At 43.4% G+C, this 26,188-nt stretch overlaps 1 protein-coding gene across 5 annotated transcripts in view; it reads right to left on the bottom strand.

The window, feature by feature from the left end:
* LOC126870284 (headcase protein-like) overlaps positions 1 to 26,188 on the bottom strand; it is a 151,575-nt gene that overhangs the window by 112,237 nt on the left and 13,150 nt on the right. For 3 of the 5 annotated variants that reach the window (XR_007691264.1, XM_050627846.1, XM_050627852.1), the window contains one exon: positions 10,956 to 11,052. Coding sequence is in view for 3 of the 5 variants with exons in the window: in XM_050627846.1 (XP_050483803.1) it covers positions 10,956 to 11,052 (97 nt within the window). In the remaining 2 variants the exon portion in view is untranslated. Of the gene's footprint in view, positions 1 to 10,955; positions 11,053 to 14,438; positions 14,712 to 15,803; positions 15,918 to 26,188 lie in introns of those variants that run through there. The other 2 variants (XM_050627854.1, XM_050627853.1) reach the window with 2 other exon arrangements.

Below are 26,188 nucleotides of genomic sequence, written 5' to 3'. Positions count from 1 at the left end.
CGTGGTACGCACTGCACACATTTTACTTTGCTTCGTTTCTTCCATAGAAGCTAAACAAGGTGGACGACGCTTGAGACTTTCTAGTGTATTTATTATAATACATAATATGTACCAAATTGGTAGAATTGTGTTCGTACGTATCTATTAATACACTGGCCGCTACAAACGAGTCCCGACTTAACCAACTTGATTTTATCGGACTAAACGCGCAATAATCCTGTTAGCTAACCGAATAGCTCTCCGAATCCTGTTATCTAATCAAATACGCTGTTACTGGTCGAAAAAAGAAGCGAGATTCGACGTACTGGAGAAACGATCAACATCATTGAGAGCAATCGTACGGCAGAAAAGGGTATCGTAACGGGCATCGAGCAAGCCAATGTCCTGGCAGTTGCCATTTCCATAACGGGATTTTATTTCCATTTTCTCGCTGGCAGCAGGCTGAGGTCGGAACCGCGCAGGAAAATAGAGACGAAGAGACGATGTGAGGTGGCACGCGAAAAAAAATGGAGAATTTATGCGTCGCCAGGAATCGAAAGAGGTGGAGAAGTTGGTCGCCGGATCCCCGGGATATGCAGGCGACCGGGAGGTACCTTCCGCTGAATATCCGAGCAACTTTCAACGGGAAAGCTGACATAATGCGATCGAACGCTTTCTCCTTCTGACGCAAGAAACCCGTGAGGCGAGCGCCGGAAAATTGAAAACTCGTAATTGAAAATAATCGCGATTTTACGACTCTCATACCGATCAAGCAGCGTACGATCTGTGCTGTGTCTTCGAGACTGTGTAGAAAAGAAGAAGCGTGCCATAATTTGTTGTTTCGCTCTTATTATTATCGACATTATTCGGTATCTATTTCATCGAATTGATTATATTTAACGAGTAAAAACCTGTGTGCGAACCAATGGTTTTATATTTGAGATAGAAGGGCGACTTCCTGTTCCGCGAATCTGATTATATTCTAGTAATATCCTGATCATATCCCTGTGAAACGATGTAGCTGTTTCGATCGAGGTGTTTCTCTCGACACTCGATACATTGTTCGGTCACACAATCTACCTGTTCTCGAGGCACACCGGATATTGAAACTCGCGAAACATATCGCCACGTATCGAGCGGTTTCGCTTAATGGCTTCTTGGATTGCAGGAAGAAAACTGCCCTATTTTTCCAGAAAGCTGACGCGGAATCGATATATTATTCGTTGGTGGTCTGCTTTCGCGTAATGGATCTCGACAGGATTTATCGCGGATTTCGTCCAACTATATCTTTCGTCTTTCGCTGAAACTTGCTTGCAATCGATGACAAGCGAGTCCTCGTCTTCGATTTAGACAAGAAACGAACCGTGTGAACGCGAACTCGACCAAAGCGTTGCTAAATCGCGTTACAAAATCGCGTTCAGGCGCGCCAACGCTGCAGCATATATCACCGCCCAAGAGTACACGCACTTGCTTTCTTTTTTAGTACGTACGATAATTTAATTAGTGTGTCCATCGACACGCATACAGGATGATTATATACTGCGTATCATTTTCGATTGTACCTTTCTACTAAGTGTCTTTTTAACGTTAAAAGATATCTCAAGTTCGAGCAAGCTATGGAAACGTTGTCGTCGGTATGCACGATGTCGCGTTTCAACTTTACGCTAAATGTCTTCCGAACACGTCCCGAATCTTATTTGTTTTACGAAAAGCAGAAGATTAAGATATAAAAATTGGAGAATCGAAACTTTCTACTCTTCCTTTTACGAAACGCAATGGTTTATAAACCAAGCGATTAAAATCCAACATTGATCGTTATCTCTGTCGCACGAAAAAAAAATTAGCTTTCTTCGTTACATCCTACGCACCAAACAGTGGGAGCAGCAATCGTCGAAAGAAATAATTAACAGAGTGGGTGGTTGTTCCGTGGCCCAGTGCCATAGAAACGATTCATCGAAAGGGGCCAGAGAAAAATTTAATGAAAAGAACCAGCGGAGGCTGGCTAAGTGGTACGTGGATCTCGACTCTTCGTAGGAGCGAGAGAAAGGGCAGCTTTTCCGTTTAAGGAGAGAAGAAAGCCGGCCGAGCAAGAAGGGAAGCCCGTAAAAGGCGGTCCGAGACGTCGGCAACCGATATAATGCGAGTCCGCGAAAACGGAAGCGAGCGTCCACGGCCAACCGCGTCCGTTACTTTCGTCCAGAGCCACCACCAACTCCCCTTTTCTTTTTCGTTCGCACTGGCCCGCCTCGATTCCACTCCCCGACGTTCGTCGAGTTTCTCTTTGCTGCTCGGCCAGCCCTGGGCCGAACGATGGCTGCGGAAAGAGCGACATTTGTCTCGCCGATTATGACGTGGCTCCTACAGCTCCTTCTCTTTCAGTTTTCATCGTCTCCGCGTTGTTTCTTTTCGTCGCCTTCTGCTCGTTTATCGTTTCTGTCGCTAGAAGAGCCCGCGTGCCGTTTTGTCGGTCGTTAAAACCATTTGTCAGGATTCACGAGGAAATGGAATTCGGGAAACGACGATCTCGGTGCAGGATGATTCGTGGTATCGATCTTTGTAGCGATGCATGAGAGATTTGGCGACTCTTGGGCAATTCTTGGATGAAAATTGAGGGAAATTCGAAGCAAGGATACAAAGGACGCGATAAAAGTTCGTTTACGTGAACTTTTATCCGAATGAAATGGTAGTTAGGTTGTTCCGTAACCGGGATACCTTGAGGGATTTCAAACGCGACGAATATATCAGAAACAGGAGCACGATAAATTTCAAACGTAGTAGAAAATCATAAAAGGAGGAAAGAATAGAGGAACCCCTACCGTACAAATTTCAGTAATTAGGCAAAAATGACTTGACGCCCAACAGCTTCTGCAAACGCATCTCTTCTACGCTAAAAGGAAGCCAAAGAGTCTGAGAAACCGATTCCACGCGCGATATCTTTGCGATTTCGTTTCATTCGTAGATTAATGACCGCACGAAGGAAGGAGAAAATCGTTTCAAATTATCGTTCATAATTCCGAGGGAGGATGAAAGGTCACATGGACGCTGTAACGATGATGACGACGACGACGAGGAGAAAGTACGCATCTGTCGTTCATCACTCCCCCTGCGATTATTGGCCCAACCAGTATCGTCACAAAGGACCCACATTATCTTCGGCGACATTAAAGCATCGCGTGGGTCAAGAATGATTCGTGCCATTTCCGAACGAAACAAATTACGTTACGAAAATAAGCGTGTACCCTCGGACCAAGTTTGACTTCTGTTGGAGCAGGAAGGATCAAAATGAAACGATGGTCGTGGCTTGTTCCCTAAGCGGCCACGAAAAGGAACGACCACGCTGCGGGTTTACGTATATCAAGTTCAGGGCCAAAAATAGTTGTGTGCGTGACGTGGGACGAGAAAAGCACGGGGCTATCTTGCATCGATCCGGTTGAGGTAGGTCTCGGTCTCAAGGGAGCCACGAGACTTATCCCAGTTCAGGGAGAAATTTCAAGGATATTCCAGCTCACGCGCGGGTTCCTCGCTTGGAACCAGATTTCTCGCGTCATTACCATAAAATTCTCATTAGGAATCGCCCTCGTAAATCGATCATCCGTTAAACCAACGTCGATCCTCAAGCATCAGATTGTACCATAAGGTAGCGTGTGTTTTGTACCACGTTAACCATAAATCGTAACGTTCGTCTATAGGTTACATTTTGTACATCGTTTTATAGCATTTGTTCGTTTCTTTCGCGCGTATCTATTTTAAGGCGTAGAATTATATTCTGACGTTTAGAAAAGTATATAATGCGAGGGGAGAAATAAAATATGTATCCACGTGTCTTTCAAAATACGCAGTATCGTATTCTCCTTGTTTCAATTTCGAGGAAAGCGACTCGAAGCGCCGAGCGAAGAACCTGGTAAAATGAGAGGCAAGGCGGAAATAAAGGGGAAACTGAACGAGTAACGAGAATGCGTTCGTGGAAAAAAGGGTAGTCGAACGAAAAAATCGGCACAATTATTTCTCTCTGAAATACGCTCGCTCGCGAGCAACGAGTCGGTGAATTGCGCGGGTTGCGCAACAGGAAGGCGAACGTTTAAGCTAATGACCTTTAATGCAAAGCTCCATTGTGTGCGTCGCGAGACGAGCTTGGAACGAGGGTTAACGCACAAAATGTACCCATCGGAAAACAAAAAAGGAAAAAAGGAATAAAGCCGGAGGGACGAGGGGAGGAAAAGAGAGAGGGGCTAAAGAAAACGAGAGGAACAGGCCGCACTCTCGAATAATAACCAGCGATTCTCGTTTCAATCTGCGACTGTTTCCAATTCGAATATACGCGGTCTGATCTAAAAGTAACGGAACTACTTTTATAAGCGTTTTTGTAAAAAAAGAAAAGAAAAAAATAGTTCCCTTGGGAAGCGATACGTCGATGGTGATGTTTTTTTCCTATTCGTTGAAGCAATAGGAAAGTTTAACCCACAGATGGGGTGAAGGATCGATCGAGTTTGACTGTCGCAAATATCCAAGTTGTAACACGGAAAAGCAAAGAAAGTGGTCCCATCGTTTCTGAGCCCGACAACGTATGCAACTGTGCGACAATACGTTAAATATACAAAAAACAATAACGTTCGGTTCTTTAACAACTAAGAAGCGCAGAAGGAAAACGTAATAATCAAATAAAAAACTAGAAATCGGTGGTATAAAATTCCTATGTCTGCGTGATATATGAAAAACATAACTTTGTCCATTCTTCTCCCCGCGATCTGAAATTTACTTTAACTTCGATTCAAACGAGCGACCGACGATCTCGCGAGGAAACAAGTTCGTGAAAAATTCCAGAATCTGATAAAAGTTGGACCGTTGCGTATGAAACGGTTTGAGAAGTATGGGTATACACACTGCGGGGGTAGTTTCTCCGTTTCGACATAACGAAATTAGGAAAGCCAGATCCCTGGAACTGCTGGCGGAAAACTCAACCGACCGAACTTCTGCGTCCATCGTTTCCTGCTACCTCTGAATTTAATCAGCGCCGACAAGCAAGGGGCTAGACGCGCGCCTCGAGATTATATTACTTAGAAACTATCTTAGGAATAACACGGTTCTTGCAACGTCCATGGAGAAATTCGCCGGCTTAAAGAGCCACCCTCTCCCTGCGTTCGATGCGGCGCCAGACCAATGTGGTTTAATCCTCGAGGATCGCAAGAGCCACTTCCGGTACCAACGACGCGACGCGTCGACTGTTATCAATTCTCTTAACAACATTCGTTCGTGGAATTGCATCGTTAACTTCGCTATCGGCTATAGTATGCCAGGTGAAACGATGAGGTAAACGCGAAGCGGTAAATCAAAAGGAAGAATGCAAATTTTAAGCACGAAACAAATTATACGACGCTTCGAGATGGAATTAATTATCAGCGTTATACGAAACATTGACAATTTCCTAAAGTATCTTCGAATCGACTGAATCTTTGTATCATGAACGACGGTGTATATAATATTTGTCGTCCTACCGCCTACTCTATCGTCTATCATTTTACATTTCCTCTTCTATTTATTCATCGCTTTATGGCTTCTTGTATTCGTAAGAAACGAACGAATAAAAAAACAAAATATATAGTTCTCCATATCTCTGATGTTCTCCATATAAAAAGAAAGGAAACACGTTCAAAGATATCCTAAAATTCCCAAGCGATGTTCCATCGTGCAAAGTTACCCGAGGAGCCGTTCGAAACCCTATAAAACTCGAAACAGCAATTAGCCTGGCACGGAATCGATTTCCTTTACGACGTTTGCAAAAAAGAAGTCGATATACGGTCGATCTCTCGATATCTCTCCTTACTTGCCGCCGAGAGTCTCTGTTTGGCCGACGACATGGACAAGGAACAAGACGAGCAGGAATCGGTGACATCGATATCTACCGGTACACACACGGTGCACGATAAATTCCGGCTGGCGTTTCCTATTAGCTCCAACCGGTTAAGCCCGCTGTCGTACATCAGCGTCAGTTCATCGGGAATCAATGTCCATCGAATCGACGGAACGAGAAATCACAGACAGACAGACAGACAGAGAAAGAGTTAAACTCGGAATAGGGATAGAGATTCTCGAGTACTGGAAGAAGCGACTGAACCGCAGGCAAAAGGTTTTCAACGTCGTGCTTTTAATTAATCTCTGCTCCCCCGGTCGCGAGTGCCATTCAGAGAGAACTCTCGCAGCCGCTACTCTTCGCAAAGCGAAGGAGGCTCCTGCCTTCGTAACCGCCAACAAAATATCGCGCCTGGTATACACACACACCGTCCAAAGAGTTTTGGCCAAGGCACTTACCCAAATTTTCCTGTCTTCGTTTTCCGACCGTACTTCGTTGGACGAGTCTCTTTCTCTTTCGAGTATACCGCATAATATCGGGATAAAATCGTACGTCACGCTTATCTGCGAAACTAGTTTTTAAAAAAAATGGCGGTTTGTAGCAACTTGTTACAAAATTTCGTCGTCCTATTGGGTATTTTTAAAAAGAAATCGCCTTTCATCCCAACAAATTCTTTTCGCTTTCGGCAATGTCGTATTTAAAATTCATCCTACTGAAACGTGAAATCGTTTTTAAATCTTCGAACACGGTTTACGTTCGAGCGAGGTTTAATCTGAGCAGAGATTACGACTCTTCCCAACGCGCTACGCGATTGCTTTGCAATCCAAACATTTGCATTTCGCAGATAGAAGGGTTGTAGACGAGTTTTAACGATGCATCGAAGAGAGAGTATAGAGAGAAACGCGTGCGAAACAAGGATCCGAATTACTGCCTCGTCAACGTTCGATGAATCTGTGTGCTGATAGAATACCGATGATGGCAGAGTACAGAGGTCTAAAAGTACATAGTAATCTAGCCACACCCTAATTTAAAAGTACACCGGATAACAAAGTAATTGCACCGTAACACGCTACCTTTACGTTTTCATCGCTCTGTTTACTATCTGCTCTAACCGCGTCTTGTATCGGGTATAAACGGGTATATCTTTTAGATAAACGGAATTTTTATGGTATATTTGGATGGATCGATAATATAGGGAACTCAAATTATCTAGAAGCTCTGTAGGAGTGTGGGGGTTCAAACCTGGATACGGTTCGTTATAATACAAGAGGGAGGAACAGGAGAAATACACACAGAAACGGTCCTGTCGTGATTTCCAATTCGCGCCAGCAATCCCTGGTTTTAAAAGCGACGTGACCGCGGGGCAAAGGGTGCGCCAGTGTCGTTTCCATATTGGTATTCAACGCTCAAAAGGCAAACCTTGCATTCTGCAGTTCGACAGCAAAGGGTTGTGTTCTGATCAACCCCCGATACTGACGAATATACTAGGGTTGATTCCACGAATCGCGGCTATCAAGCGTGGCTGAAAATATTTCGAATCGTTGGGAAAATTTAATTTTTTACAGTAGATTCGCTGCAAGTATGACACGGTGTTTGGAAATATTTCGCTGCTACTTGTTATCCCTGTCGGATTTCTTACAAGTGGCTTTACACCGTAGTTCCGAATCAACGATGAAGCATCTTCGGCTATTACAAAATTGTGGTTGCTTAGTTACAACATCTTTGACGCCATATACCGACGTATTACCCGTTTACAAGAATCGAAATTATTCTACGTGTTAGCTTCGAAATACATTTAGCTACACAGTAATAGTATAGCGTTAATAACGGCCCTGGTTGTTATGGCTACGTGTGGACGTGCTCTGTTGTGCAACGAATCAATTCATCTCAAACATGCGGCGTTAAATATTTCGATCGAATTGCACGAAGACTATCCCTAAGCGTGCGTTGTTAGGTGATGCGTTGCCATGGGAGGACCTCAAACAGAGGGTGAGTCGTGCAGTTTGGAGGGTCGGTTCCTCTTCGATCCACCTAGAATTACTGCATATGCAAAGCCGTGTATCCGCTACAAAACATCGATCGTTCCTCGCCTATTCGAATCTCTGTCCAACGATCAACGAAGCGAACATCGAAAGAGAGAAAAGCGAGCGATAGCGCTTGAAAGCAACCGACAAAAGGGGCTTATTGCGCAATAGGTCGCGGAACGATGGGAGAGCTCTTGGCAAGATAACGCCGCACACGCTAGAAACTGGCTCGCTTTTATTTCCCGCGAACCTTAAAGCACGGAAACGCGCGACTTTTTCGCGCGGACGTTGGAGAATCCCTCGCGTGATTCGTCTCGCGCGGCTCGAACGAAAGGAATTCGCGCCGTAAACTCGCGTTACGCCATGTTGCATTCATTGTTGCTTCTAATAAAGCATGCGCCTTTTCTGCGTTTGCAAAAGGAATAAATAACGCCCGGAGCACCGTGGACGAAGGAAAGGCGAACAGGCAGGTCCCTTTTATGGCCTATCTTCCTGGAGAGCTGAAACGCAGCTTCGCGATGAAAGGTTATACGAGAGAGCCAGACGTGAAAAGAGCACACGCTGCCTTCCCCATTCTGTTATGCCCGTGCGTATTTCACAAAACGCGAGCGTAGTCCGCGAGCTAACGATATCGTAGAATTTGCGCTCAGGATGCTAACGACCGGCTATGTAAGTCGCAAATTAACCCTCGCCGATGTTTTTCGGCGGTAACCCTCGTGGACCAACCGTGCATTGGTCCTGGCAATGAAAATGCGAGAGGGTGGCTACTTCTGTACGCGTACAGTGGCTCGCAAAAGTATTCGAACGCTTACGACGAATTGCTAACTGAAAGTAATATCTTCTGACCTCTTTGTCGAATCATCAGGATATAAATCTAAGTTACTCATTAAGAGTAGTAATAATATTTTAATATCTACTATAAGTTTTCTATGGCGATTGTTTACAGTTCGCGTAGATAATTTTGTGAGCCACTGTATACTTCGTTATGGTTGCTCGTTTCGGAACGTTTCACCGCCATTTAGCGGAGTTCAGAGGGGAAGACACGCCGGCTATTTTACTAGTTATTCTCTTTTTTCAACTCGTGCCAGTCGGCGCTCGAAATGGTGGGTAATTTGAAAGTCGAAACGAAGGTGCAACAACACGCTTTCAAACTGGCTATTACATACGGGGCTATTACACGGACACGTATAATACAGGGTGGTCCGACGAGAGTAAAGTATCTTTGGATCGAGCTGTTTTTCTGCTACATAAATCACGTGCTCGACGATTACTAAATTGACTTTCCTCGTACATATTAATTTCATTCGCCCAGCCCTATCGATCCGTCGGTGTATAATCGCTTGTTACCGGGCGAATTTATACCACTGTGTAACCATGTCGTTTAATCAATTTGTAATCCATCGATTCATCGCCACCGCGTGCGTTGCAAATGCGCAAACGGAAATACGAACTACGAACCACCGGTGTGACGCCACTGAAATCGTTGTGGAAATGAAAGCATATTGTTCCCTTTCGTTGCACCTTTAAATTTCCCATGCACGTGAACACTCGCGCTTTAGTTACAAATCGTCGGAATTTAAAAGTATCGTTTCCACCTTTTTTCGAGAATCAACGAACCGTCGAATTAATCGCATTACAATCGTTCTACGACCTTAAATTTCTAACGAAAGATTTCGAATTTAAGAGCAGATATACGCGTATTTCACGCACTAAACGAATAAAACGAATCCCATGCTTTAGATAATTTACACAGCCCCGAATATCACGCATATTCGATACATTTTTCCTTTAAATTTTCCAAAAATGCGCAAACACGAGCAGCATCGCTATAGATCGTCAGAATTTAAAATACGATATTTAAAAATGCAACGCATAATTTTGGATATCCCGTGCATTCTCATCAAATTTTTCACAAACCCATAAATATCCACCATCTACTCCGAAAATCGTCAAAAAATTCTCTGCACGATCGCGTGAAACGTACGATGCCGTATCAAACAGGCCCGTATCTTCTTCATCGATCGACCTACCGCAACGCGTACGCGTCTCGTCGCCAGAGGGACGATTAAACGCCAGACCAAGAGCTTCGACAGGCTCTCCCTCTGAAATATATATGTATAATATTCGCGTGTGTGCATACACGGCTGAATGCGATGGAATCGAGATTCCGGTGTAATAACGAGTCACGTGAACGTGCATCACACACGAACAGGGGGTGTAAGTGCACGAACCACCGCGTGGGAAATGGTATTGATTTTGCCTCGTATTTGGGGTAGGACGACAGTGTTACGGCGTAGTCCGGCAAGCCAAAGGATTCGTTACAGGGTGAACGCAGACGAAAAGCGAAGCGGATTTCGCGTGAGAGATTATTTCGACGAGATCTCAGGGTGGAGAATTCATACGCGACGCGCATGGCGTTCTCAAGAGCTACGTTTAAGGATTGTGAGTTCCAGCGCGATACGTTTCTTGAATAATTTGTTAACAAATTCTGAGCCATGGATGGACAAAACTGAACGTAGAATAGCTCTTTTTCTTTACAATAACGAAACGAACGTACGACGCAGAATTGAGGAAGTTGAAAATTCAGCGATCAATTACCAAATTATCGGAATTATCAGGGTTGAGATAACTGCCTGAATAATATACACATACTACGTGTTAAATGGAAACGAAAGGATACGATAGCATCAAGTTCTCGTAATTTATGTATTATGCATATATGTACTAAAAGATACGACAAATTTCGCGTACTTGCAGTTAATTGATATACAAACGCGTACAATAAATACAATGGCGTACGAATGCTTCTTGTATCTATTGTATAAGAGTAAAAGGGAGAAGAATGGAAGCGAAGAATTTCTTAGACGGACTTAAAGCAAGAGGATCTGCCGGCAGTCACCGTGACCTTGCTCTATCGCGTACCTTCCGCTTTAAGGAATCCCGTATAGCTCCTCTTCGCTTTTCCCGCAGCTCTAGCGAGGTTACTATTTCAAACTTTCCCCAGTGTACAGCGTGAGATCGAGTCTCGAACACGATCCGACAAAGTGTACGATACACGAGATATTAATTTAAATAACGCAATGCAAGATTAGTTGTTCTTTTACCTTAATGTGATAGGAGTTGAGTTTAGTGCGTGGCAGGCTGTTGAAAGCGCTGAAATCCAGTCGACGGGAGAAGATTCCATTCGCACCGCAACTTTGCCTGCAACGGAACATAGAAATATATATTGTACTTTATACTTTCTCTTTAACGATTATATATTATTTCTAACAATTAAAACGACTATAAATTGCATAAATATTACGATGGTACCTAATACACTTTTCCTATACGTTATATTGTTCGACGAAATTTTTGGGGTTAAAAAAATACAGCAGAAAAAATCGGGGATCCTGCGTTTCATGATACGTAATAATTCCGTTCCTCCCTTCGCTTGATAACCCTCGACGTGTCGCATAACGGGAGGGTCGCTTTTTGAACTCGTACGTTTATCCTCGCAAGCCGATGAAAACGAGCTCGCTGAAGATACGTAGCCTGCGTTCTACCACTCGTCATTGAGTTTCGCGTGCGTGCCAGCCCAGGGAATACGCGTGGATACGCGTGTGCCTACCTTCCCCGGCTCATATGCCAGAAAGAAAAAGAGTCGCGGAATATAAACCCAGCCGAATGGAAGAATTTGCCGCCGGACGAATGCGAAGCGTACCTCCGCCCTCGATCGACGCGTAAAACTTTGAAATCTCGCAAAAGGGAAACTGAATTCTCGAAATTGCTCTCGGCTAGATAATGTCTACAACGTCGGAAGGGACGTGGAACTCGACGGTGGTAGACGAGGATTCGGTTCGAGGCGACACGAGGAACGCGCATCGTTGGAACACGGGAGAGCACGTATCTGCGTTTCACACTCGGCTGACCCTGATGTCTGATTCTGCAAGCGCCTGCGACTGACGTCTATCCCAACGACAAGTAACTTCTGTCGACTAGATTCCACGACGAAACGAGTACGCTCCCTGGTAGAGCATGTTTTGTTACTTCGAAGAGGAAATCGATGCTGAGGAAACTCTGCAAAGTTCCTGGACGAGAATATCGTTGTAGCGATATGCGTGTACCGTTCTATCTATCTCCGGTTCGTTTACGTTCTACGTTGTTGGATCTCCATGCATATCGCGGTCAGAGATACGTTAATATGAATATTTTTATTGTGATTCGCGACGTCTAAACTTGACACACGCGATTCCCGGAAGTCGGCCGGATTAACTTCGCTCTTTGCAAATTTTGTCGATTTTGTTGTCTCGATACAATGTTTAGAACTGCGAACGATAAACCGGAAGAATTTTCGTCCAACTTGATGTTCGTAAAATCGAGGTGCTACTCTGACTTACGCTTTTGTAACATTCATTTATTAAGACATCGAAAAAACGAGAAATCTTACGAGAAATTCATAAAGAATAATTGTGAAATCATTACAAAATCGACTGGCTCAACTTCTCAACGATTCGCACGTGACACACGCTCCGATGGAAAAATACAGATCGTATTTTTTCAGGCTCGTAGAGCGGATGCGAAAAAATCGTGGCGATGACCGTGGAGATCGCGCCTATGGACGGAAGTTACGTCAGAACAACAGCAGGAAGACACGAGCAAACGAAACAGGCGCGCAACAGAAAGGTAGGCAGAGAGTCAGCAGGCAAGAGAGCCGGATGAACGACTGGCATTGTGTACGGTGGGGGCCGACCTTAACCTTGGCCTCCACTCCAACGAGTCCATCCTCTATCGTCGCCCGTATTCGTAACTTTCGGCAATGTCAACTCGGGGTCACGAAAATATTGCGCGCTATCGTCGCATGCATCATGCATACCGCAGATGCGTAGAAAAAAAAACATCGCACACAACTGTATTATGCAACGCGACAGTCGGTGCATTCTTTTTAGCTTCTTCGAGCGTTGTTGTTCGTGCATTGACCGAATTCGCGAACCGTGGAAGAACGCAGAGGAAGAAATATATTCTCCTTGGAATAGCGAAGATACTCGATCGACGGATAGTTGAGATCGTCCGATCGTTCTCGCGATTAATTCAGAAAAGGGGGAGCGGAATTATAAGAGGAATTTTCGTTACGCTCGGATATATTGCAATTAAATAAAGTTGTGACCTTGGAAACACATGATTTATTACATCGTTGCACACGAAGGTCACGGCAGAAACCACAACGTAAGTACGTTTTTGCTGATTTTCCTCGATAGACGTTTATTTCGCATACTAAATATCATAACGTATACTTTCAATATTTCATATATTTTATCGCGAACTTTAAATTTAGGGTGTCGTTAATCGAACGAAGTAACCGGAACGTTTGAAACGTCGAGAGAACGAGGCTCGTCGAATTCGTCGCTCCAAAAAAGGATCGTACTCGATGCTGGTTGCATTTGCATGCAAGCAGAGCGTAACGAAGCCGCGTAATCATTGCTCGAAAATCGATATTTACGTTCGATCGCGAAAGACCGAGCTTGCACCGGCGTCGTACAAATATAGGGGGCCGTGGTATCTCTGTGTGTCGTTAATTTATATGATGCTAGAACCGACCAAAGCGACCGGTTATTTTCAATCACTGCCACTTACACGTTACTCGTCTCGCCGCCGATCGTGTGTGTTCGCCATTCGATGACTAACGCACAGCATGGGTTACGCAACCTCCACGAGAAAGGAGAATCGATAAAGTCGTTATTTCGTCGGGACACGAATACCGTCGTCGCGTGACGATTTCTCATGAAATCGCATTAACGCGATTACCGACGGTACATGGGTTCGAAACTGGGCAACGAGAGTCGAGCATTAAGCCGGTGAGAGATGGAAGAACGCGGAGTTTCTGTCTTCGAAAGCGTCAGCATTCTGTATTTATGGCGCGCGAAAGTATTTGAACGCGTGTAGCAAGAGAAAATTTGAGAAACTTTTTCAAATATATTACGCGCGTTACACAAAAGTTTTTACGATGTCATTAAAATTTGGAAGCAATTTGAAAATTTATAAAGAAGAATAGCGAAACAGACACGTGTACGTATGGTATTAGTCGTATGTATTAGTACGTATGGTTTAAAAGTCCAGTTCGATTTATTTTAAATTACTCTTCGTAGATTCGCTGGAATTAGTGTAAGATGGAATCACCTCCTTATATTTTTATCTTCCTAAATCATGAGCGCGGTGTATCTAGAATCCCAAAGATCCATTAGCATAGACCGCCATTTCAGCGATTGCAACAAAATCGCGATGTCCGTACTCGTCGACAGTCTCTCCGTTACTTTCTCTTTAATTGCCATCGGTGAAACATAATCCACGTAAAAAGAGAATCAGCCTCGTCTCTATTCTAACCGGGAGAATTCTTTAAAAAAAGACTATACTTGCTAGCCATTAAAAGACCACGATGCAGTGGCGTGCGTACGTGACGATCGCTAAAAAAAAAAAGGGTTGTCCCGCGGTTCAATTTATTCCACTAAAGAAACCGGTTTTCAAAGCTAGGTCGTGCGTATTATCGTGAAAACGGCTGGGACAGAAGCGACACCGTGTTTCTCTTGATCAGAAAAAAATTATTATCTAACCTTGACGCCGTCAGTAGGCCGCGCATGTCACTTCCGAATTGATGGGCGACCTGGAAAGGAAACTGGCTTATCGCGAATTCCTTTGGATTGTGCACGCCTGTGTGTTTCGTCAAACGTTCACGCATTGTTCTTCGAACGTGAAAAACCGCTCCGTCGTTGTCGATATGCGTCGACGTATCTCGGCTTTTAAAACAACACTAGTTTCTTTAAATAGCCGCCTCTAGCGGATAGGAAAATCGAGCCGAAGAGATATCTATTTATAGACAAGTCGTCGGTACGATTAAACACGGCCATTTGAAATTGTAATCGACCAATTAGCAATCCTTGTCGCCACGAATATGCAGATTCTACGGTCGCGGTATGATTAGGAAAAGTTCCATGACGTTGCACGTTACTTACGTCACATTCTTCAACAATGTGGAAATTTGGAACGTCCGTTGCACGATTGGAAACTTTTATCTTCTCCGGGATTTAACTGGAATCGAACAACCCTGTCTTGTATCCATATACATGTTTATCGTGTATACGTAATAAAACGAAGTAGAAAAAAGAAAATCTGTACGATCCGTTTAATTTGTAATCGTAGATCTCGAGCCAGATTCACGACCACCTGCAATCCATTAGAAATAGCGGAAAATTTTTAAACGACAAGCTCGAGATTCGTTAAAAAATGCAAATACGTGTAACTAAAATAACGTGGTTGGATACGTTTCATTGGGTCAACCGTAGTGCAAAACGATCTATGCGGGTTTCTTTCGTTGACCTGGTATGTGGGAAGTCTAGAGTGGACAACCCTTCTCCATTGACACCATCTCCTCGACGATCTCGTAACACGAGCCACGGTTACGGGAGTATTTGCGAGTGAATCAGTTTTTGCAATTCGACACCATACGATAATACGTCCGTCACGAACGCACGGATCAGTCCATCGTAATCGAGGTTTGTATTTCTAGGAAGTGTTTCGCAATCGATGATTCGTTCGAAAGCCGGCGTATGAATGACGCCCGGCGTCGAGACGACGTCTTACAAACTTACACGACGAGCATCGAACTCTGGCATTGCGTGCACAGACGGATCGTGGGGCTTATCCGTTTATCAAACCGAATATTTTCTCGTAATTTATCGCGTGGACGACGATTAGTCGATTAATTACACGCCGGTTCTTCGAAACGTGCCGAGCATTCCTCGGAAAAAGTTCGATAAAATATCGTAAGTTTCCTAGGCGTTCATCCCCTTCTTCCCGATTCTACGCGCTATATACAATTTTTGAAATTTTAATTTATGCCATTAACTTATCGTATTTTAGCTACATCTATCTTTCATTTCTTTAAATAAATTACGCGGTGTATTAAAAATCGCAATTACATCGCTTTAGCTTTCGACGCCTGACAACGTATAAAAGTTCACATGCACCGTGTCACTGAATATTACGTTCCTCACGAGTCAAACGACAATCTTGAAATGAGCATCTCGAGGAACGCGTATCTAGGAACTCTCAGAGTAGTGAAGCAATCTTCGATAACAGGCGTGAAGTTGGACGAAGAAAATGTTTTCTCACGAAGATGGGGGGATCTGAAATTCAACGTGACCAGGTGGCACGGTACGAGTGGTGGGACGAACCAAGGACGCGTACGCGTCTTGCAAAATGATTTGCGAACTCGGTGCGGCCATTGCAAGGTCGTGAGCGTTACGCGCATCCGGGCCGCAGCTTGTTAAGCTTTTGAAGGCCAAGCGAGCACATCCTTGGAATTTTAATCAATCTATTTGCCTATCGCGTCGCTTTCGGCACCGGCAATTCTCGTCCAAAATTCGACCCACTGTTGCGTTTAGCACAGAAGGACGTCACAGTGTGCCACTGTATGCCAGCGTATGCAAATTGCCAGGACGAAAAGTGTCAAACCACCACAACCTCGACTTTTAATTAAGTTTCTCGAAATAGTGGTAGTTTAGCAGAATAAATGGAATCATAAAAAATGTGGTATATCAGGTAGAAACTACGTGGCACGGTTCTAAAGTCAATAAGGAGCTGGTTTTCGAAGAAATCGACACGAGAACGAAGGAATTCAAAAGCAGCAGGGAGCCAGGAAGCGTCGACTCGAAATTGTTTTTTCTGTTTCTTCTATAAGATATAGGGGACCGACAGTAGAAAAAAAAATTTGAAAGTGAAATATCTGTAAATATACGCAGATAACTTTCACATGCCAAAATTATACGCGCTCGTACAAAACACGTCTAAGCGCGGCAACATCAATGGGTATCGCTTCGTAATACCTTAAATTTACGACCAAGCTATATCATAGCGTTCCTATTTAGCGAACGAAGAATCAGCCACCGTCATTTTCGCGCTGAAGAAACACGCGACAGCCTGCTACTGCTGGTTGGGGCACGCGTGACCCACGAGACACCTGCGTACACATGTCCAACTCGTTCGTATTTATAGTCGATAAACGACTTGTTTACACAGGTATAGTTTCATACGCAGACTCGGTTTTACAAAAAGGGGTCGGATGAAGATGGTGGCGGAGAAAGAAAGAAGAAAAAAAAGGTGTAGAAGTGTTCGTGTTGTTGCGAAGAAGAGAACGAGAGCTGACTATGCTGACCGAAGTATTAACGATGTTTTTCACTTGGAGCATTTTTGCGCAGTTAAACACAAGCGATAAGAAGTTCCCTGACTCAGATGTCGTTCCGTTCCTATTCTCCATGACAGTATCTCGTTCCTCCGTTCTTTTTCGTTCTTTCTTCTCGTCGTTCTTCATCGTGTCGCGTATTTAACTGTTAAGTGTTAACATCGGTACATTGCTCAAGCGACGACAGAACATCGTGAGGGCAATTTGAGATGCTTACGACGATTAGTTTACTTATTGTAGATATAAATAAGATAACATATTCCAATACATTGACTCACGAAAATATTTCACCGCTTATCTTATCGTATGTTTATCCCATATCGTACATGTTATGTAAAACATATTGAAATTTTATAAACAGTTCGATCGTCTTCGAAGAAGACTACGAGTTTTGATAATTTTAGCGAGCACTCGCAGGGTTGATATTACGTAGAATGATACGAAACTGACGTCGATGACGGCGGATAATGATGGTTGGTGTTCGCGCGTGACACGACCCTCGACACGCGTATCTCTGACGCAACACGCGCGATGGGTAAAAGAGGAATCACGCTGAAACGCGCATCACGACAATGTCACGAGTTCGCATTAGGTACCGAGCTGTGTACTGTCAGATAGCGGCACCGATTATCGGCCTCTACAGCCTGATAATACTTCTACGTCAATAAGGTCGAGGCAATGTATTTTCACAGACAGAATAGCGTCAGAACAAATTTCTGTCGACGAATCTGTTAAACTTAAAACAAGTATATCTATAGTATACAAGTGAAAGTTCGAAAGATAAGTAGAATAAGAAACAACGTCATTTTTAATACCAAAGTATTAAAGTATTTCACATATTATCTCGTCTGTCGTTCGCATAACGACTTTGTCGTTCTTCAAATAACCGTGAAAATTATTATTCCGAAAGTTTCTGTCTCTCTGCAGTGGTCGACCAAAGCGATCAACAGACTAAACGAAAATGCGTATGAGCTGCAACGTATTGTTTCGATCGACAAATTGTCACAAAGTTGCAAAGCGAATAATCCTGAAGAGTTCTGCAGTCACAACGTCCTCGCTAGCTAGCTAGGAGGATGAGACTGGCGGGATTCGCTTCACGAATTACTTACGAAGGACGTGAGGATCTTACTAAGGAGGCTGTGGAGCAGCTGCCAGCTGCAATTTCCTCCGAGTACCGCACTCACTTTCTTTAGACAGTTAAGATGGGCAGAGGTGAGTAACCAACGGCTTCGAATTCTTCCAAAGCAACTCGCAGGTGTGCGCTAATGAGTCGAACGACGATAATGGAAAGTCCATTCTCAAGAAGGAACTCTGACACAATGAACCATCGTCCTGATTGTCCTGGGGTGCTTTTACAAGCTTTTCATAACAGATCCGTATACAGAAAACTCTTTCGCTCCTGTACCGTGTGAACGGTGGAAAGTGTTGGTTGCTCCACGTGGCCAGAAAACATCGATCGATAATTTCCACTAGACTGGAAACGAGACCCTGACCCTTTGGTCTGTATATCACACCAAACTATCGATGTTCGTAACGGTTTCCTACGCGTAATCGAATCTTTTTCAATTTCAACTTTTTTTACAGTGTACAACACTTTGATACAACGAGAAATAATTTTCAAATTACGAAGTGGCTGGAAAAGTACACGTTTGTCCCTAAGATCGATTAAAAGGACAATTCTGATATAACTGTTGCGCCGTAAAAAACGAAACACACGAGTTGTATTTTCGATTTAATAACGTAGTCAGGATTCACGAACCTCGTCTATGAGAAAGATCGTCGACGGAAGAACAAGCAAGATTCCCTATTTACGCAAGACCAGAAAGAGATGCGTTTAGCTACTTCTTTACAGGCCATTTTCGCCACATCAGCTTCATACGCTGAAAGGCAATTAGATGGCCCGCCGATTAGGTCAAGCTTTCGCGTTCAAACGGAAAACTATGCGTATTAATCTGTGTATACGCGCACTGAATAGTCGGATAACACGTTCGAAGAGTGGACGAGAGCGGAGCATTCGGAGGAGTCGCTACAAGAATGGATAAGATATACGGAGGGATCGCGAAGACCGGTTCTTCCGGTCGGTTTGAGGCTTCCTATTAATAGGAAGACATACATATGTAAGTATGCGGAATGGAGAGGCGCGAGCAAAGAAAAAAACTAACTTTCACGACTGTCAATGCGAGAGAGAAGAATCGTGGGCCGACACCGGTCACTGATACGTGCACCGAATCGACAATCCTGATCTTCTCGAGTCCGCTTCACTCATAAAAAGTATTTGCACGCTATTGTATTTGAAGACTACAGGGGAAGAACGATCAGTTACATACCAAGATGGTCGCAATTATCGCGTCTCGTCGTAGTATTAATGAAATTTCAGAGTCCTTTGTATAATACACGTACAAATTTTCTATGCGTGCACGGAGATACTTTCGTGAATCACTGTAGCTATCTTCGATTCGGAGTGTACACAGTGTACATATTTACAGACACGCGTTTCTCCCTCGATATACAAACGGTCACTCTTCCCGAGAAATATCCTTCGGCTTTTCCACTGGACACGGATACTTGGTCCGATAGAGGGGGAAGGGTTCGCCATGGAACCTGAATACACGAATGATACTAAGCTGGGGACAATTCTTTCACAGAAGAAAACATGGGATAATAATTTGGACGTTAGGAAGAGTCAGAGTAGTTTTGTCGTAGGGTAAACTAAAAGTTGGACGCCTCCGGTGGAGTTTTCCTAGTTGTTTAGGATCATTCGCACTTGATCGCTTCCTTAAGTTGTAGCTGTGGTATAATCTGGTCGGTTCGTGGAAGGACAAACTCTTGTTTGGAAATAGAATTATCCTCCGATTTTTCGGAAGCTTCGGGAAAATCTGCTTGATCCAGGATGAATATTTTAACAAGATATCGCCGGCAGCGTCTATTTTGTAATTATTATTAGTTACCATCGTCGATCTTTTGCATTTAAACGTTCGAGAAGATTTCGTTGGAAATCGCAAAAGAAATTTTTATGAAAGGTCGTATGGAACGTAAAAAATCGTGACAGCGTAACTTGCATACCGAGTGCAAAGGATTACCGTAGCAAAATTACACTAACCACTTAACGCCATAATACTGCTGTATTCTGCTGTGATTTAATCGCGTAGCTTGTAGAAAGCCATCTATCGTTCCCTCGGATTTAAAATAGAACCGCGAGAGCGTGTCGCGTTTAAAAGCCAGCGTGTTTGATTCAGCCGATCGAAATTTGTTTGCTCGGCTAATATTATGCCAGATCCTTATCATTTATAGCGGTGAGTTGTTTTCGCGGCTTGTCGTCGTTTTATGAAATCGTTCGCACAATCTAAGAACCTTTTCTTTCTCTCACTCTCTCCACCTTTGCAGTTCGTTTACCTTTATTTTCTTTTTCTGCCTTGGCCTTTAATTAGTAGTTCGACGCTTCGATCGAAATTACCATACAATTAGTCATGGGATCCGAAACGCTTCGAGTCCTTTCGAATCCGTATAGCTGACGAAAGATTCGAATCGCTTGAAACATGGCTCGAAGCGTAGAAAACTTTTGGCCTTTGTATTACGTTACGGACGTTTGCTTATCGTGAAAGTTTTGATAAATTTAGAAGTCGAAAGTTTCCATAGGTTTTAGAAGCTCGACGAACGTTCACAAGTATCTTACAAGAATTTTCAATATCTGTATATTTTTGTATTCGTTTCGGGGTTTACCGACGTACTCGCGATTGTCGTTTGTCATTAAAGTACCGATAGAATTACAAAATCGTCCATATAGCGCACGTAATATATCCATCAAAATTTTCGACGGCGAGTGTCCGATTACTTTCGCGAGCCGACGTAGAAAGGGACAAAAAGGTCTTCCTCGGCGAGCATTTCGTCAAGTCCTGTCCACGCTGCGCACCCTTTGTCGCGAGCTGCCTTTGACACTATGTCGCTACCGACATGAAGCAACGGGGCCGTGTAGCTTGAAAGCGTGCGATTTTACGTGTCAGATTCAGGAATCGCCCTCTCGGAAGCAGAGCAGAGAAGAGCAGAGCAGAGCGGAGCAAAAGGGGGACAACAACACAGGCATCGCGTCGTCCAAATCGTTACACGCTTTGTGCAACTCGAGTGACTTGTCACCGATGCCAGGAACCGGCCAAATCGAGAGGGTAAAGCAAAGTAAACCGAGCCACCATGCGCGTTCCTGGGAGAATCAGTCGATAATCGCAATAGAACGTTTATTTGCCTCCAGAGACTGCAATGACGACGAGGTTTTTGCGTCGATACACCCGTCAGGGCAAACACGCCTCGGGAGAGGAAAGCACTGTGGGGAAAACACAAGTATTTCGGGGAATATAATGGCGAGTTTACAAATAATTATCCCGAAGGAGACGTACCTCTGTTTGCTCGATTCCTCCCTTTAGTATATACCCTACGTCTTCTCGATACGCTTCCCAAAATGTTTATATCCGTCTGTACAAACCTCTCGTCCTTTGATATTAAAACCGAGCTAGCAAACAGATACAGAAATATATAGGAAAGATATTATTTCATTGTCTCTGTTGTACATTACGAATACTACGAGTCCTATTAATATAATTATACAGAAAGTATAAAATACACGAATAAAACGTGTAAAGAGACGAAGCACGTACAAGAAGTATGCAGTTTGTAGCAACAATGTCTAGCGCCAAAGAACAATCTAGTTTTCATATTCGTATTTCCCAATCCAAATTTTCACATCTGTCAACTTGTAAGAATCTCGATGATTGTAACTTTCAGGTAAGATCCTTTGTTGCGTAGCGAGAAGAAAATTCATACGTCAAAGTTCTCATGGTAGTTTGTCATCGGCGAAAAGAGAAAAGGCAAGCGCCTTGATTACCAGAAATTAAGCGATTCGCGAGCGTTTCTTCCAACCTCTCGCGATAACGATCCGTGGTTTACGCACGCGAGTGGGTCCCAAGCGACCAAAGGAGACGTTACTGTGTTCGAGAAACGATGAAACTGGTTTCTAAAACTCGGTCCACGGTCACGTTCGACCGAAAGAGAAACTGGGAAGCGACGCAGGTACAACACGAGCACGCAGAGAACGCCACGGACGAGGTTGACACGGATCTCAACGTCCAATAAACCGAAATGGAGTCCGGTCGTGTGTCACGGAAGAACCGTAAGGACCAGGTATAAGGCGCTCCTTGTACAGGGACTTATCCCCGTTGTGATAACGGGTCGAACGAATCTAAGGGTCGAAGAGAGCGAGAGGATTACGCGAATACTCGTCCACTGGTTAATCCGCCCCGAGTTTGCTCGTACGCAGTTATACGCGCAACGAATCTCTGGATTACGCGTCTGACACGTTCAAACGACCGGAGAGAACGCGAATCCACGGACAGAGTTTCAGAAAATGGCTTCAAACTTATTCCCTGGCGCGGCTCCGCTTTAGAGTATTCGCTCGTTTAAAGGAAGTTTCCGCGAGCAACCAGTTGGTTATGAGCCAGATTTCATATCCTGCTAGGCGAGTCTCCATTCGGTTATCTACCTCTGGGCGAGTCGGAGAATCTTTGCAGGTAACGATAGAAACGATTTCTAGATTTAGTTCGATGGTCTATGGAGCTGATTGCCTACCTGCGAGTGGTCTTTGCTGAGAATCTTTTTGGGTTCTGTAAATTCCTAAAATGCTTTCGATTTCTTTATACGCGTAAAGCTCTTACGCGTCAATCCTATTATCGTTGACGATAATTTTGTAACGTAAAAATACAATAAAAATTTATCGCGGTATTTGAAGTTTCTTTACGATCTTCTTACCTTGCAATCTACCTACGTATCTTTCAATAACAAGTGTTTAAGCGTTTAAATAACAAGAATTTTCGTTACGTTCTCGTAGTAACGAAAAGATCAGTCGAGATTATTTTCTGATAAACGTTTCTCATTTTACTGTACGACAATGATCCGATCCAGGTCTCTCTATTATCTACGCTCGAGTAAGAATCTTCGAGGATAATAACAGAAATGCTTGCAATTCCCGAATCCTACTTCAACCGTCTAGAAGTTAATTATCTACCGACAAATACTCTTAGTAGAGAATGTTTTGGGATTTTGTAGATTCCTACGATAGTTTCTGTCCCAAGTACGGTCGAAGAAGCGGGCTGAAAATTAGAAATGACTGGAAGAAAGCAGTGCGGAACGAAAAAAGAAAAGAAAAAAATGGCGTCGTGAGGATTCCAGCTTGCTCGGTGTAATTCGTCGAAAGGGCATGGGCTATTATGAGACTCTCGCACAACGGTGCAGGCAACCTTTGTCCGTCGTCTCTAATTAAAAAATTCCTTCTAGTGGTGCGATAGGGACCCACAGAAGTTGCGAACGGGTTAACCCATTCGAAATCCACTGCGGCGCCATCCAGTCGTCGAGACCAATCGGTTTCGTAATGGTCCGCGTGTATGTTTTGCGAATTCTCGCATAATCGTGTTACGTAAGTCGAAACGAATTTTGTATTTAAAGTCGAGATACACCGGCTGGCGTCATTGTTCCAGGTATATAATTCGAACGATCCCTACCGACCACGATTCGTTCCCAGTAAACACAGCGCTGCTCTATTAACCTTGCTGTTGTTCTCCTCGTTTCTCTTTCGCGTTTCAGTCTCCGTTAAATAGAGGGACTAGCTATATCGGTCGAATTTAATCGAGACTATTCTATTGGAATTTAAGCGAGTATCGCATCATACTCTTAAATAACGTGGAAATTTGCGATACTAGAGTCCATGCGCAATTTTTGACTTCTCGCAGACTCGAGTACGATATCGGTGCCGCTGGTTGAAAATTCTATTTTGTACGCTATGCATATGTATATGTATCGTATATTGTTCTTATGTTTCTATAGTAAGACGAAGCAAATAAAGCGATTTGAAATTTGTCAAGAGAAAAATCCACGTTAATTGAGATCGCGTATCTTTTATTTTCCTGTTCTCGAAGAAGGAATCAAAGTATGTGGAAAATAATAATAACCGGTAAATTAGAATCGAGAAAAATAGCCGGCTGAGCTGTTTTCCAGTAAATCGACCATCTTTTAGTCGTTTGATGTTTCGAGAAATGAGCACGAAAAAGAAGCTCGGGTAGCTATTCACTCGCAATAGAGGCCAATTCTCCTCTTAACTCGAAGGAAGGAACAGGACGAGGAAAGGAAGAAAAATCGGCGTCTCGAGAGAGGTAAACACGACGTTAACAAACCAATTAGCAGTAAACCACCCTCAGGCCCGTAATAATTTACACTTGACTACGCGCGATATACAGCACACGATGCTGTTAAAGAAATAAGCGAAGGAGAGCGAAAAAATTTCTCTCCATCTTCTCGATTCTTTTTGTTTTCTTTCGCTGAGCCAGCTTCTAACCTTAGCGAACGTACAAGAGAGAAAAAGACGCGAGGAAGCTCGGAAAAGCGTAGAAAGGCGAGCAATGTAGGAAACGAAAGATAGCGGGTTCCCGTAAATATGGATTCACAGTGCACCTCCAAGGTATACATAAAGCACGAGTGAACGGTCTTTGTTCCTGCGGAAGTAGCTGCAAATGCTATTCCTTTTTTTCCTTTTATCCGTTTCCTTCCCTATCTCTTGTGCCTTCCCTTTCCTCGGTCGTTTGGTCGAGGAAAAAGTTGGTAATTCGTAGAGAAAGAGAAATGTAGCAGCGAGTCGACGTCCAAAGAATAGAAGAAATCTACTCCTCCATTCGTAAGTATCGAAACGCTTAAGAAAATTGAAATAAACCCTTCAGAATTATTGTCCCGTTTGAAATATTCGCATATGTAATACGATGATCGTAACAACTATGTCATCAATTTCATATAATAGAATTCTCTTCTTGTCTATATCCGTCGTGTCTTCCCACTGCTACTTTCACTTTCTATATTCAACGTTGACATTTTATTATTCTATGCATGCTATAAACAATTTCAGGTTCCGAGCAAACTTCTTCCAGTCTCCCTCGCTTCCAAGTTCAAGATTGAATTTTAAAATAGCCAAGTTTAGGTGACTCGAATAATCCTACGTTACTATATTTATGGACGAGAGTACACATCGAGATTCTGTCAAGACTGTGCGTCACTGGAAAGTGGTCCCCTACGGGAGAACGGTCCTTTCTTTCTTACAATGGAAAAATCACGTTCACGTCCGAACGGATTTTTAATACGATCCTTAATATGCCGCAAAAAGTTAATGGAGGTTTAATTAACATAGCAGCGGATAAGGGGAATCGGGAGAGAATTATTCGCGAAATCTTTGACGGGCTTTTCAAATTAAATCTCGCTGCTCACTGTCACGGCTACCCAGCAGCTCTTGTTATCCATGGTAGACGGCCGCATTATACATTTATACGCTTGACATTGTTCGCTTCTGACGCTGTTAGAATATTCCTAGACTCGTCTCTTCGTCTCTATGAACACTAATGCAATAGTTGGATCTCCGTCTGCACGTATGAATACGTTCAGAAAGAGATGGACTCGCCGAGCGGTAGAATTTAAAGGAAAAACGCTTCGCGACCCCGACAAGCCCCCTCGGGATCACACGTCAATTTACCAAATCTTCCGACAGATTCTCCGACGACCTATTCTTGACGAATATATACGTCAGTACATTCCTCCTCGTAAGTATAAGGCCACTTATGTGAAACGGTTAACGATTAAAAAATCGTTCAAACGCTTGAAAATTATTATCTCATTTGCAATCTTACTTTGTAAAGAAATCAGATACTTGGCATTACAATAATCTCGTTAATTACGTATAATTAAATTCCTTTTCCACTGATTTTTTTTTTTTTTTTTTTTTTATTACTTCTATTATTATTTGTAGAGTACGACCATTTACGCGACATCATACTTTGACATTTATATTTTTATAAACGCGTCGTATTCTCGTTACTATTTCTTTTACTACTTATTATCTTCGTTTTTATGGATTTTGATAATTACGTTCACCTTCCTACTCTTTCGTGAATGCGTCGTTACTATTTATAATGAAGTCATTTATAGGGAAGAAACGCAACTCCAGAATGGAATAGTCGTAATTTAAGAAGCAGCGAATATATTAAAAGGAACGATAAGAACATACTACGTAACCGCGATAAGCCATTAAGTCGCTTGGTATTTCGC

The sequence above is a fragment of the Bombus huntii genome, chromosome 10 (assembly GCF_024542735.1).
Source record: "Bombus huntii isolate Logan2020A chromosome 10, iyBomHunt1.1, whole genome shotgun sequence".
Classification (NCBI taxonomy): domain Eukaryota; kingdom Metazoa; phylum Arthropoda; class Insecta; order Hymenoptera; family Apidae; genus Bombus; species Bombus huntii.
Note: the sequence above shows the minus strand (reverse complement) of the source record. Positions and strands in the feature narration are given on the sequence as shown.